At 41.3% G+C, this 13,355-nt stretch overlaps 2 protein-coding genes and 1 long non-coding RNA gene across 5 annotated transcripts in view; 1 reads left to right on the top strand and 2 right to left on the bottom strand.

The window, feature by feature from the left end:
• LOC124272888 (UDP-glucuronosyltransferase 1A1-like) overlaps nt 1-2,347 on the bottom strand; it is a 35,865-nt gene extending 33,518 nt beyond the window's left edge. Inside the window, exon 1 of the mRNA XM_046708112.1 lies at nt 2,230-2,347. The gene's annotated coding sequence lies outside the window, so the exon portion shown is untranslated. The remainder of the gene's footprint in view (nt 1-2,229) is intronic.
• Nucleotides 377-11,721, bottom strand: LOC124272887 (UDP-glucuronosyltransferase 1-2-like). Of its 2 annotated transcripts, none has more exons than XM_046708108.1 (2): nt 11,577-11,721; nt 377-2,371 (listed from the first exon to the last, which is right to left on the bottom strand). In XM_046708108.1, exon 2 carries the CDS (start codon nt 2,342-2,344, stop codon nt 803-805), a length of 1,542 nt encoding a protein of 513 aa, XP_046564064.1. In that variant the 5' UTR covers nt 2,345-2,371; nt 11,577-11,721; the 3' UTR covers nt 377-802. The 2 variants fall into 2 exon arrangements, with proteins under 2 accessions (XP_046564064.1, XP_046564065.1); XM_046708109.1 differs by lacking the exon at nt 11,577-11,721 and adding an exon at nt 7,111-7,195.
• On the top strand, nt 6,276-9,437 carry LOC124272891. 2 transcript variants are annotated; one of them, XR_006897468.1, is made up of 3 exons: nt 6,276-6,520; nt 8,460-8,602; nt 9,268-9,437. It is a non-coding gene; the product is annotated as an uncharacterized LOC124272891 (long non-coding RNA). The 2 variants fall into 2 exon arrangements; XR_006897469.1 differs by lacking the exon at nt 6,276-6,520 and adding an exon at nt 6,979-7,113.
• Nucleotides 11,722-13,355: the final 1,634 nt, after the last annotated feature.

Genomic DNA, 13,355 nt, shown 5'->3' on the forward strand with positions numbered 1-13,355 from the left:
AATGGGACTATTTGTTACTGTCAAAATTATAAACAATAGTCAGACACTAAGCGTTAGTCTAGGTCTATACATGTAGGTCAGTAAGTTATCTATTGAATCTAGACCTCTCTCTGTAAATAAGTCAGACCACAGACATACTAATAGGGTTACATTTATCAAGAATAATAATATTTATAAGTGATGTATACACGTTAATGTTTGAAACATATTGTTCGTGTATCATGATCATGAATGTATATATGTACATACGAGGCGCTTTTCGCACCACCTTGTACAACTGTACAACTGTACATGGATAGGGTGAAAACTCGTCAGCTCTGTTGTACCTAAATCAGCTTGCAATGTGTTCAGTGAGAATACAAGTAAAATATCTCTATCAGCGGACAGCGAGGGGCAGGGATTTATTTTAAGCTAAATATGTACAGAAACTTACATATTACAGAGACACCATACCCTGACACTTTAACTAATGAATAATACAGAGTTCTTTTAACAGCAAAATAACCAAAACATCCTCCATGAAAATATAGTCTTTTCTGTTTCTTTGTCGCCTGAGGTTGGCTATACTGGCACAATAATTGCGATAAGGTGTGGTTTAATTGAGAGTTGTCTTTCTTGATGAGGGCGGCGTTGGCATCTACTGTTTAGGATAACAACTCCTGAAGTTTCAACTAGCCCGTTGATTTTCATATCACGAAGTCTAACTCTACCACTATGGTCAATGATGGTGGATCTCAGGTCAAGCCTTCAATATTCGGTGTTGAAAGTCAATAGAAACATCTTGGGACAGCGCTCTCATCACTTAATCTAATTTACTTTTGCTTCCTTTTCGACACCTGCAACATCTGCGACACATCCAGATACCAAACCATATTACAAAAATCATTATTGCCAAAAGAGCCAACCAAACATCAGCATAAACATAGCTAATGAAATTAAAGTCTACGGATGGGGGCCGCAGGTGATCGCCGCCATATTTGATCACGTGTTCCAGAGCAGACGCGCCTCGTTGCGCTGGAGTTTCCGGTCTGTCTCGTAGTATACTTGAGATCTTCTTCATATTGAAAGAAATGCTTTCATTTCCGAGGACGTTATTTATCTTCTCAACAATTTCATCAACGGTGTCGTCGTAGATGTTGATGGATGAGCCGATACCATACTTTCTCACTTTCACAGCGGTGGTGCCAGTTTCTGCGTGGATTGGCATACAGATGATAGGAACTCCATGATACACACCCTCCCAGAATCCGTTCTTGCCACAATGGGAAATAAACAGCTTGGTGTTGGGATGACCTAGGATATCATTTTGGGGCAACCATTTCACTGTTTTAATGTTCCCGCGGATTTCCTCTCTATCCTGTTTGAACAAAACCTGGTACTTCAGTCGACCAAAGGCAGCCATTAATTTTTCAATCAGTGACGACGGAAACCCTTTCAACATACTTCCAAAGGAAACAAGAACAACACCATCAGTTCGATCATCTAAGAATTTCTTCAGGTCTCCTGGAAGGGGATCTGAAAAACTTGCAGTGAGACCCCCAACCTGCACAAAATTTGGAAAGATAGCTTTTGGGTAGTCAATAATGTAGTCTGAGTTTTCAAGAAAGAGAATCGAATCCTTCACCAGATCTCTTGAATCGAGGCCTCGTAGTGTTTCATTGTACCGGGACAGATCAACACTAGGAATCATGAAATATCTCATGACAGGATTTAAGAAGAAGGCAAGGGTATTTGTGAATCTTTGCAGGAAAGTCATATCGTTGGAAAATTCCGAGTACAAACTCGGAAACGTGTTTGTCTGAAGAGGCATCCGACTGTCCTGTGGATCAATGAAAGATCCTTGGGCGGCGGCGGGTATCCCAAGGGCCAAGGGAAAAGCAAAGAGACATCCAGAGAACAAAATGCCATCAACTATGGCAATGTCATACCCGTCTCTCTGCAACTCCTGAAATGCGGTCTTGTCGTAAAATGCGGCATCGCATATGTTGCGAATAAAGGGAGGTGCCAAACGCAGCAGGAACCACACCAGATTTGTCCTGTTATATATATATTCAGAACCAGAGGCCAATACATCATCGTTCTTCTTCTGGAATGATGGGTCAAGATTAGGAATAACAATCTTAAATTTTGGTTTGAATAAATCCGCTTTCATCCTCGAAATGCAGTTCTTTGGGTCGTACAGTAGAACGTACAATGTTACATGGTGGCCTCTCTCAAGGAGTTCCCTACCTATAGACATCATCTCCAGACAATGACTTGTGGCTGACCATGGCATTAGTAAAATCTTGGCTCCATCAATACTGTAGAACACTCCTAGAAGCACAATCACACGGAGAATCGACATTCCTACTTCACTGTCAAATGCTGGTTCCTGCAAAATAGTGACGAAATGTACACATTTTGATTCAAATACATAAGGTATCGTTTTACACATATATTTACAATTTATTGTCTCACATCGGTCAAAGCTATATTTGAGTATTTCCAGAACACAATATTTCAAAAACAAGTAGGAATTAATTGAAACTTTCAATATACAATAATGATTTCTATTTCAAATTTTAGAAACAAAAATGAATATGTTATAAGATTCAGTATGACCAGCTGTAAGTAAAACCGTTATAACTAAAATCTATCTTTGCTGGGAAAAACATTCGTTTTTTTCTTATTTACTGCTAACTGCCATCTATTAACACCAGTAACCAAGTACGGTAAGCCAGAGACAATATATTGGTATATGGTTTCTGGGGAAGCATAGATTGTAGCGAATTAGAGCAATATCATCTGCATACATTTCAATATATACTAGGCACATAAAGAAACTGTGCATACAAAAATGTAAAATCTAAATTTATCAAACCTGTGTAGACACATAAGGATTTAAACTCAGAGATTAGAGATATGTATCCAACATGCATGCACGTGCCACGTTCCGTGACGTCAATGGGTTCCTCCTTGAGACGTGCAATACGTTGTTGCACGTGCGTTCTGGGAAAGAGAAACAGAGCAAATGAATGCCACACAATACTGTCACTTTGGAAAGGTCAACCCCTGCCCTTGCGATCGTTCAAAAAATTAAACGGCTATTGAAACGCATAGCATGCAAAGGCTCACGTCTGCACAACGTCATGAGGCCATTGGGATGGTCCGTGGGGGAATGTCTCCACGACAAGTGGCTGCACATTTCCACTGCCACCGGAACACCATTTCTGCACTGGTGAGACGCTACCAGAACACAAATGACGTCATAGATCGGCCACGTTCTGGACGTCCACGTGTAACAACGCCAAGACAGGACATATGGATTAGGGTGACCCATCTTCGCCACAGGTTTCAGACTGCAGTGATGACTGCCCGAACCATCCCAGGACTTCGCCGTATCCACACCAACACAGTTCGACAACGTTTACGTCATCACGGGATCAGACCACGACGTCCCGCCATACGGCCTATCCTGACACAACGTCATCGACAAGCTCGCCGAATGTGGTGCCGAAATCATGTCCGCAGACCCTTGTTTTGGTGGAGAAATGTTGTTTTACAGATGAGTCCAGGTTTAACATTTCCCATAGTGATGGACGTCAACGTGCCTATAGACGCGTTGGAGAACGTTATGCACAGGCCTGTGTCTTGGAGAGGAATCGCTTTGGTGGTGGTTCCGTGATGATTTGGGGTGGAGTTACAGCACGCCAAAGAACTCCTTTGGTGATTGTTCAGGGCAACTTAACTGGTGTGGGCTACAGGGATCAGATTCTTCGACCTGTGGCAATTCCTTTTCTGCAACGTCATGGCCCTGGGTTAACATTCCAACAGGACAATGCCCGCCCACATACGGCAAGGGTTGCCATGGATTTCTTGCAACACCACAACGTTGACTTACTGCCTTGGCCTGCAAATTCACCGGATCTCTCCCCGATAGAGCATGTTTGGGACGAGATGGATCAACGTCTACGCCGTCTTCCTCATCCGCCAGATAACGTCCTTGACCTTGCAACAGAACTTGAGAGAATCTGGCGTGACATCCCACAAGCCTTCCTTGCACGTTTGGTAGGCTCTATGCGTCGTCGATGCACTGCTGTTCTCAATGCCGATGTTGGACATACCCGTTATTGAGCTTGTGACATGGTCGTTTGACCCCTGTCCCGCTTGTGGACTCGTGACGTCATTGTGATTGACTTTTCAATTGAAATTCTCCCGACTTGTTATGGTTTCATGATCCCTCCATTAAAGTTTATATGTACCTTTGACATTGTTATCGTACTTATCAACTGGGATAATATTTTGACAATGCACAGTTTCTTTATATGGCTAGTATATATATTAGAGCCATCAACATGTACACCACACTTCGGATTATTACTACCTTCAGACAGAGTTTACTCAGTAAGGGGCCACCGGCCCATTACACACATGCATATGAGAAAGTTAAGATATGACATCAAGCACCATAAAAGTGACGGAATGGATGCAGAGTGAGTGAGTGAGTTTAGTTTTACGCCCACTCAGCAATATTCCACCTATATGACGGCGGTCTGTAAATAATCTGGACCAGACAATTCAGTGATCAACAGTATGAGCATCGATCTATGCAATTGGGAACCGAAGACGTGCGTCAAAATAAGTCAGCGAGCCTTACCACCCGATCCCGTTACTCGCCTCTTACGACAAGCATGGGTTACTGAAAATCAATATGCTAACACGGACCTTCACGGGTGAATGGATACAGAGATGTGAACACAAGATCAGCATGATGCAAAATACTCCATACGGTTTTTCATAGCTAGGAATATATATTTAGTAAGGTTGTTGATAACAATATCATTTTGAGAAGTAAACAGTAGGACTAACTTGTTTTCAGAAGGATATACACAATAAAAATGCTTCAGACAAATCATTAGCGTACACAGAAAAAAATAAAGGTGACACTTATTATTTTCACCCCTGCCTTACATAAAATTCATGTTAAAATGCTTCGTGACACAGATGATAACTCCAACTGTACAGTTAACATATACATACTGTATTGCAGTTAACATACACCAGTAGTACATAATTTGTACCACTATAACAGCCTCTATTGACAGTAACAAATGCATTTAAGGTCGACACATGCAACCAAAGTAGACAGTTTGTTTATTTCTCTATTTTGTACTGACGATGTTAATACATATAAATGATCGAAGCAGACTGACTTTGTTAATCTGCTAATTCGTTCTTTTCCAGCCACTCTGTCAGCCGTGTATTCAAAGTATCATCATATTCTTTACAAGATACTGAATTTATAGTGACAACCCTACATTCTGGAGGGTTTCGAATATAAATAGGCAACTATTGCTCTGACTAACCACCTTTCACTACTCCTGGTGCAAGCTGTCCGACAACTGGGAAGTTACATTATCACCCTGTCACAACACAGTATAGTGTGTCTAATATTTCGCGTCGTATTTAGTTCATCACACACATCATAGAGATATTTCTTATAGATATCACAAGCACAATTACAGTGTGTTTTACTAGAGAATGTCTCAATAAATTGCGAAATATATCAGTTTAGAAAGGTAGTTAATACATATTACGAGGCAAGGTGTTCATGAATAACCTATACACAAACACCTTTTAGAAATTGTCATGCATCACAGAAAAAAAACCACTGTCTCTCTTCTGTATTATATGTTTCAATGCCCGTCTAGAAACTCCCAATGCCTTGGAAACACTTTTCTTATACCTATCCATGGCATAAAACGGCCTCCCCCTTTCCGCCTCTCCTCGAAAGAAATCATACACATTAATTATCAACTTTTTTGTCTGTACATTAGACTTCATTTCGTCCTCAGGACACAACAGTTATCACGAAATGCCCGTGCATCAGATGCACCTGCCTATTCCCGTCGCTGCCGTGTACCCCTCCGTGCCAGCTGTCAACAATCATGTTTATAATGATGATAGTTTGTTAAACAACCTTTTCTGTGATGCATGACAACTGAGTGCTGAACGGTGTTTGGGTATAGGTTATTCATGAACATCTTGCCTCGTAATGTTTATTAACTACCTCTCTCAACTGATATATTTAGCAAATCATGGGGACACTTTCGAGTCAAACAGACTTTAATAAAAGTATATTCGTTTCGTAAAACGTAATACTATTGTTCCGACACATGCCATAATGCCCTCAAACAATTCATTATCCTGAAAATCAATTTTCTATCCAGTCTTGAAGAATAAGTTTCCGGTACTACGAAATAATGACGATGAACATATTGCATACCTCTAATACCGGTCAAAGGAACCACCCCTCCCTACCCACACCTTCGACGGAGTACTCGGTCACTGAAGGGCAATACAAATCGAACGGGGAAATGAGAAGTCATTTTCGTTGTCATGAGCCCCTACGACCCGCTGCAGAACTGTACGTATCAGATCATCTACGACTGACGGACCTGGTAGGGACAACACACAAGAGGGACCCGACAACGCGGGGGAGGGAACTCCGGCTTGTGCTTTCGAACTCACGGTTGCACAGGTATTTAACCTACTAATCCTTATATGCAATCATAACTGTCAGTGTACTTAGACTTCGTGTTATATGGGTAGAATTAATACACACACACGGACTTGCCATTCAGTGCAGCCAGTATGCGGCACCACGCAAACATTTACGTGAAAAAGAAGTGGGACGTTATACAAACGAAAGAGCACGAATACAAACATGTACACGCACGCAGGCACGCACACACTCGTGAACGCACGTAAACCTGTCCACTCTCGCGTGCGTGTTTTTGTGTTTTTTTACGCGAGTCTCGCGTTCTTTTAATGAAAATCACCTTTTTACGGCTTGCATACTAAATAGGGCTTTCTAAATATCGCTATATAGTATTTTCACCTCGTTGCATATCTCTTAAGAATACCGGTCAAAGGAACCACCCCTCTCTACCCACACTGAACATCTCTAATACCGTTCAAAGGAACCACCCCTCTCGACCCACATATCCGATGGAGTGCACTGTCATTGAAGGGCAATACAAATCAAATGAGAAGAGTCATTTTCGTTGTCATGAGCCCCTAAGACCCGCTGCAGAACTATACGTATCAGATTATCTACGACTGACGTACCAGGTAAGGACAACGCACACGGCTCTAGCTTCTCGTCAGTGAAGCAGGCGAGGGACCGCAGGACCGACAACGCAGGGGAGGGAACTCTGCTTGTGCTTTCGAAATCACGGTTGCGCCCTGTTAAGACTTGCACAGGTCTTGAACTAGACTAACAACTAGTCTCTGAAATAAACACATTTTTCAGTAAAATACAATTCATAATAAAAAAAATATATATAATGAAAAGGAGCCCTGAGACGTTCTTCATTTTCAGAAACTGAAACTGGAAATCTACACTTGTCACATAAACTAGACTTTTATGGGCTTTCTTGGATATGTTGGTTTCAGGGTCTGTATGACAGACTAGTCTTTAACGGTCTAATCCTTAGTTGCAATCATAATGTCATGATTTTATACATAATAAACGCGTTGTCCTTATAAAGTGTCACCACAAAAGGCTCTTGTCAGCGTACTTAGACTAAGTGTTATATGGACAGATATAGTACCCATCCACGGACTTGCTATTAATTGCAGCCAGGGAGCAAGGCAACTATCTGATGACAGTATACGTCAACACGCAAACATTTACGTGAAAAATAAGTGAAAGAGCCTGGAGCCTGCACCAGAAACTCCTGTGATAGAAATCATGAGCATCGATCAGCGCAGTTGGTCCCGTTACGACAAGCATGGGTTGCTGAAGACCAATTCTAACCTAGATCTCTCGAAAATGTCGAGCGCAAACTGCGAAACCGGTGAAAGCTTAAAGGATTTTTAAAAAAGGTTAAACACTATGCATTTTTATTACATAATGCCATTCAAACATGAATATATACCACATCTGCACCATCCATTTACGAAAAATAGTCGTAAATTTTTTAAATATGCACCGAAAACTAAAACCACTTTAGCCCCGCCCACTCGTATGGATATTTTTATTTTTGTGGGTGTGACGTAATACCAGAGAGTCCGCTCAGTGTGTTGACACTTTGAACAGTAGTGTATACGCCATCGAGTTGAAAGTGACACAAAGCGCAATATTTTGAATGAAGCATTGTTGTGATTATGTATTGGAAACTGACAACTGCACTTGAGTTTTGATGATTATCCAACTGCGTAAACAACACGGGTACTTTTCCTGAGAAATTCTATTTATTATATGATATTTTTATATGATATTTATATAGCGCACATATCCAGGCGACTAGTGCTTGCTCAATGGGGCTGGTATCATGGCAGCTGTATATATAGGTAACTTTTAACCCACTTTCAAAAATGGGAAATCAGGGAAATATGTTCATTCAGATAATGTATTTCTTTGTGGGTTTTGTTTTTGGCAAATGTGAAAATGCCTCTTTAATGCTATTTTTTAGGATGTACATGGCAGCATTTCACATCAATGAAAACAGCCTAAATACCCTAGAAGTGACCAAGACGGGAGAACCAAAGAGGGCAAACCATTAACCCCTAGGGCTAAACAAAGAGGCCAAGCCAGTGAACAAGAGACCAACACGTGGTAAATATAATTCAGACAATCAATAATTATTTGAACTGGTGCACTCTACTGCATGTGTTTCCCTAACTAATGAGTCAACAATAAGTCTTAATAATAATAATAATAAGTCATCTTCTATAGCGCACGGTCTCCAAATACCAAGTGATTGCTCGCGGCGCTTAATCTGAATCTGATTCTTATTACCCCGGATAACCAAAGCTGCCTGTTAGGCGCTAGAAGGTTATAGTCACAAGACTTTATCCCACCGGGTACCCATTTTTCTGCTGGGTGAACAGAGGCAATTTGAACAAACTCACTTGCCTAAGGTGAGACCACATGCATCACATGTGCTTCGTTGTGGGGCAGGACTGAAGTCCTAAAAAAAAACTCTCAGGAGTCAGGCTGTCAAACACGGTCACCCATCCAAGTATTGTCCGAGCTCGACGTTGCTTAACTTCAACTGATTTGTGACCTGAGCTGTGTGCACAGGACCACGAGCCACCACAGTTGTATGCAAAGACACTGGTTTTCAATCCTCATATCTATTTTCCCTCTCAGCATTTGTTAAGACAAAAGTACTTACATTTTTAGTGCAGATTCAAAGAAAATTAGTATGGTTACCAAAACAAAATATACTGAAATTGTGTTACATAATGTCTCTAATTCAATGTAAAATTTATTCACAGAGTATGTGGAATTCCTACTCAGGGCCATTCTCGAGAGAAGAAACATGTTTCCTTCCTACAGACTTGCAGGACACAACAGCCTATTTTTCCAGGGTATTCTGCCAGACACTTTCATTTTTAACTAGTAAACAGGAACTGGTGAATTCAATGACATCAAGATATAAAATGAAATCATGTATATGTGTCTAGGGTTTTGAACTGAAACCAGTTGTCCCTGATGTCTTAAGGTCTATTGTATTCGCCTGTTTGAATCCTGGGACTTGTTCAGATGGTAAATGTTTCCAAATTGCAGTCACCACTGTGTCACATGGTCTTATTGGAGAGCATTCTTGTTTTCTTAGGCTTTTACCAGTCCATCCAGTTAATTTACACGCAAGCCTTTGCCTTCATGATGTTGGTGTACACACTATTCATTATTTTGTCATAAACAGTTTGTATGCAAATAGATTTTTTGCTTTAATAGATTTTTTGTGTGCTGGTTTCTTGATTTGATTGCTGGTCTTTCTTTGGGACTGATCACACTTTACACATTACTACTACAACACAATGAAGAATTTTCTTTTTCACTAGCAGACAGTTAAAGAGAAAGATAAGGATTTGTCAGTTCTATTTTTGCATCTATATTTATTTATTATATATATTATCAGCTCTTAAGGAACCTCGAACGTAACTATTTCAGTGTTTACCTTCCCATACCGATGTATACCGGAAGACAGGCTCAACACATTGATCGAACATTGCTGTTATCATGACTGCAAAGTTTACCGTGACCGCGGAAAAATTATTCAGTATCTAATCGGTTTTCCATGAACACGTGACAGACAAGTGACTTGCATACCAGTTTGCAGTAGGTCTATTAAAAACATAGTCGGGATCGGGATCGTCCCACGGCTGTATGTCGTCAACTGGTGGGGTGGAATCGTCGTCAATATTCCTGTCGTCCTGCCGCTCGACTGACTGACTGGCTGAGTTTGGTTTTACGCCGCTTTCAGCAATATTCAAGCAATATCAGGGCGGGGGACACCAGAAATGGTCTTCACTCATTGTACCCATGTGGGGATTCGAACCCGGGTCTTCGGCGTGACGAGCCAACGCTTTAACCACTAGGCTACCCCACCGCCCCCTTGCCGCTGGAAATACTTTCAAATTGAAAAGGTTGTATGTATGTGATATTATCTGTATCTAGTATGCCATCCAAATCCAGGTTTGACTTCGTGGATTAATTTATTTGCTAAACTAGAAGCAGACCTCAGTAAGCGAACAGCCTCGGTACCACTGCATTTACCGTGTGTTGTTGTAGCGACTCTCGGGTATGACGTCACACGACCACGTGACCATCTGCCTCATTATCTTGCATAATCGCGAAATGCTTTCGAGGGAGGTGCGTTTTAGATTCCTAATACAAGCTGTATAATTAAATATTACCGTTTTTAACTGTATTTTGTGAATATTATATATACCCAGGGGTTCATTAAGAGCGAAAATAAACAATGTGAAGTGACCTTTTAAAACCCCCTTTAAATTACAGTAAGTACACAAAACTAAATAGTTGTGACGTCACGAACAGGTGAAAGATCGGTAACATGTAATATAAAACAGCCTAACATCCTGACAAGGCCAGGTTACATCCTCTTTGTTATCAATAACAATAATACAGATCATATTTTAGCTGTAAAATCAAGCTTATTCGTTTTCTCAAATCTCCACAATGTATTTTACCATAAACTCTACATTATCCCTTTCATCACCATCCTCGATAATCTCCAGGGCATACATTACGATAACTCTCCACTACACCCTGGACGCATCTACGGCTTGGCCCGATGATTTTATTACCTCGCTTGGCGACTCCGCATTCTCACAGTAGCCAATCAGCTAAGCTGCCGTTACAACCGAACTTGCAGTGTCAACAAAGAAAGCGGTTGCAGCCGCGAAGGTTTGTTCACAGTGCGACTTAGATTTTTGGGGAAATCATACAGACAAATTTACAGGACTGAAACTTTAAAAAAATATATTCAAGAACACCCTCAACTTCTTTCAGAGTACCTCTGCATCAACTAAGTTGCGTAGTTTAATCAGTTAGATTTTAAGAACCGAACGTCAGTTGTGATTGGTCCGCTCAACTTCCCAGCGTAGACACCTGATTGGATAAGAAGCCAGCCAAGGGAGGTAATAAATTCGTCGGGCCAAGCCGTAGATGTGTCCAGGGTATAGTGGAGAGTTATCGTAACGTATACCCTGGAGATTATCTAGGATGTTTCATCACTTGCCATACGTTTAGTAAATCATCATATTAACACATACATTACCTCGAGTCACTGTTCCACACGAGCTTTCTGTGTACCACAATATTACTATCCCCGTCAGTTTAACCAAGGCGAACACCGTGTGCGAGGGAGCTGTACGTACTGTGGCTGAAAACTAAACAATCTGAACGTTCGCCTCTGCTCACAGGTTATCTTGATTTGTGTAACAGCTTCTGGCGTAGCTATGTATACATATTATGGGGCCCATGTGTCGTTACAACGACCCTGCTCCTGGGATAAAGACACAAAGTTCTGTGGCAACCCTAATCTGTCTCACAGTCCCTGAACCACATTATTTCCATTACTGCCTAGCCCTCCCTCCAATACTAAAGCCCTAAATGAAGCAAGTCCAAATTTTCCCATGTTGAAGAATCTCCTAATTCACTGGGGCTTCTTTTCAATTGAAATGGGTTTATTTGTTACTATCAAAATTATATATATTCAAAGACGCCTCAGGCGTTAGTCTACGGCAACCTGTACACCCGTCCTCAAGTGGGTTAAATGCCTGTCCTTGCGCCTGAGTTTCCACACAGATGAGGTTCTATTTGCAGCTGTTTATTTAGACTATTAAGTAAAATTATGACTTATTCTTCCTTTTTATCGCAGTTAGTTGTTTCATGTTAGTTATCAATATTTAATATTTGAACTCTATAACTTATCTGTTGCTTAGGACACAGTAATATGTAGCAAACATTATCCCGATTCGAACCTGCAAAAAGGTTCAATGGATCAGACCGCAAATGCTTGTTCTCCAAGTGATCCTCAAGAGTTATATCCCTTAGACTAGTCTGCTGTGGCTATCGATTATTTTTCGCAGACAAGCGAGCAGTTTCGAGTCAATATGTTCCCCCCATCACCCCGATCAATGGCAGCGACCCGGTACAGTGATTGTGTTCAGATTACCGCTGGAGTTTGCCAACGAAAAAATAAATGTGAAAATAATGATAAAACACATCCTTTATGTTCACATCGTCTACCGCACACCTCGCGCTGAATTCTTTAACTGCTAAAAAGTGAGACAAAGTTAGTCACGGATTGTTTGTATGTGCAATTGCCATGCTAGTGAAATCAGTGAAGCGTTACTCTGGCAGTCGGGCTCACCTCGCGGCACTGCAGGGAGCCCCGTTGATCACTTCTTTCTGAACTTCCAGAACTGTGGCCGCTTGACTCTATGACTATGATACTCACGCCGTTGTTCGGTCGGTGCTCATGCTATCGAACACTGGTTTATTTGACCCAGCCAGTGCCATGTTTAGCTGACATGTTGATTACGAATTACGGTTTGTTTGTTGTTATACCCAGCATTCCAGTTATATGACGACTGTCAAAAATCATCTAGTCTGGACCTGACAATCTGGACCTGACAATCCATGCAGTAGTTGAAATCGTGAGCATGCGCCTACGTATTTGGGATTGATGACGTCATGCATTAGTGACGTCAGCGAGCCTCACTTCCCGATCCCTTTAGTCGCCTTGTTCGACAAGCACGGATGAAGACCAATTCTAATTCTGATGTTCATGGGTCGATTACGAATTAAGTATATGAGACAAAAGATGTTTACAGTGTAGTATGGATATTATATCCCAAAGCGAGCTGAATTCGACGTTCTGGTGATTTCGTCGATTGCATTGCTCGCGCTATATCGGGGTAGTACGTGTGCGATCGGAGTGCACAAGCAGTTTCACTGTTAGGGCGGATGCCAAGTCGCTGTCGTGAGAAGTTTTATTGACAATGGAAATCCGAAAATTAAGTTACATAAAAAGCAAACAAGCATCAATATT

This window comes from Haliotis rubra, unplaced genomic scaffold (genome assembly GCF_003918875.1).
Source record: "Haliotis rubra isolate DU_JTF1 unplaced genomic scaffold, ASM391887v1 Scf174, whole genome shotgun sequence".
In the NCBI taxonomy this organism is placed as follows: Eukaryota; Metazoa; Mollusca; class Gastropoda; order Lepetellida; family Haliotidae; genus Haliotis; species Haliotis rubra.

Bases quoted from the DNA above. Each gene is read 5' to 3' on its own strand.
- LOC124272887 (XM_046708108.1), bottom strand. From the start codon at position 2,344: ATGTCGATTCTCCGTGTGATTGTGCTTCTAGGAGTGTTCTACAGTATT.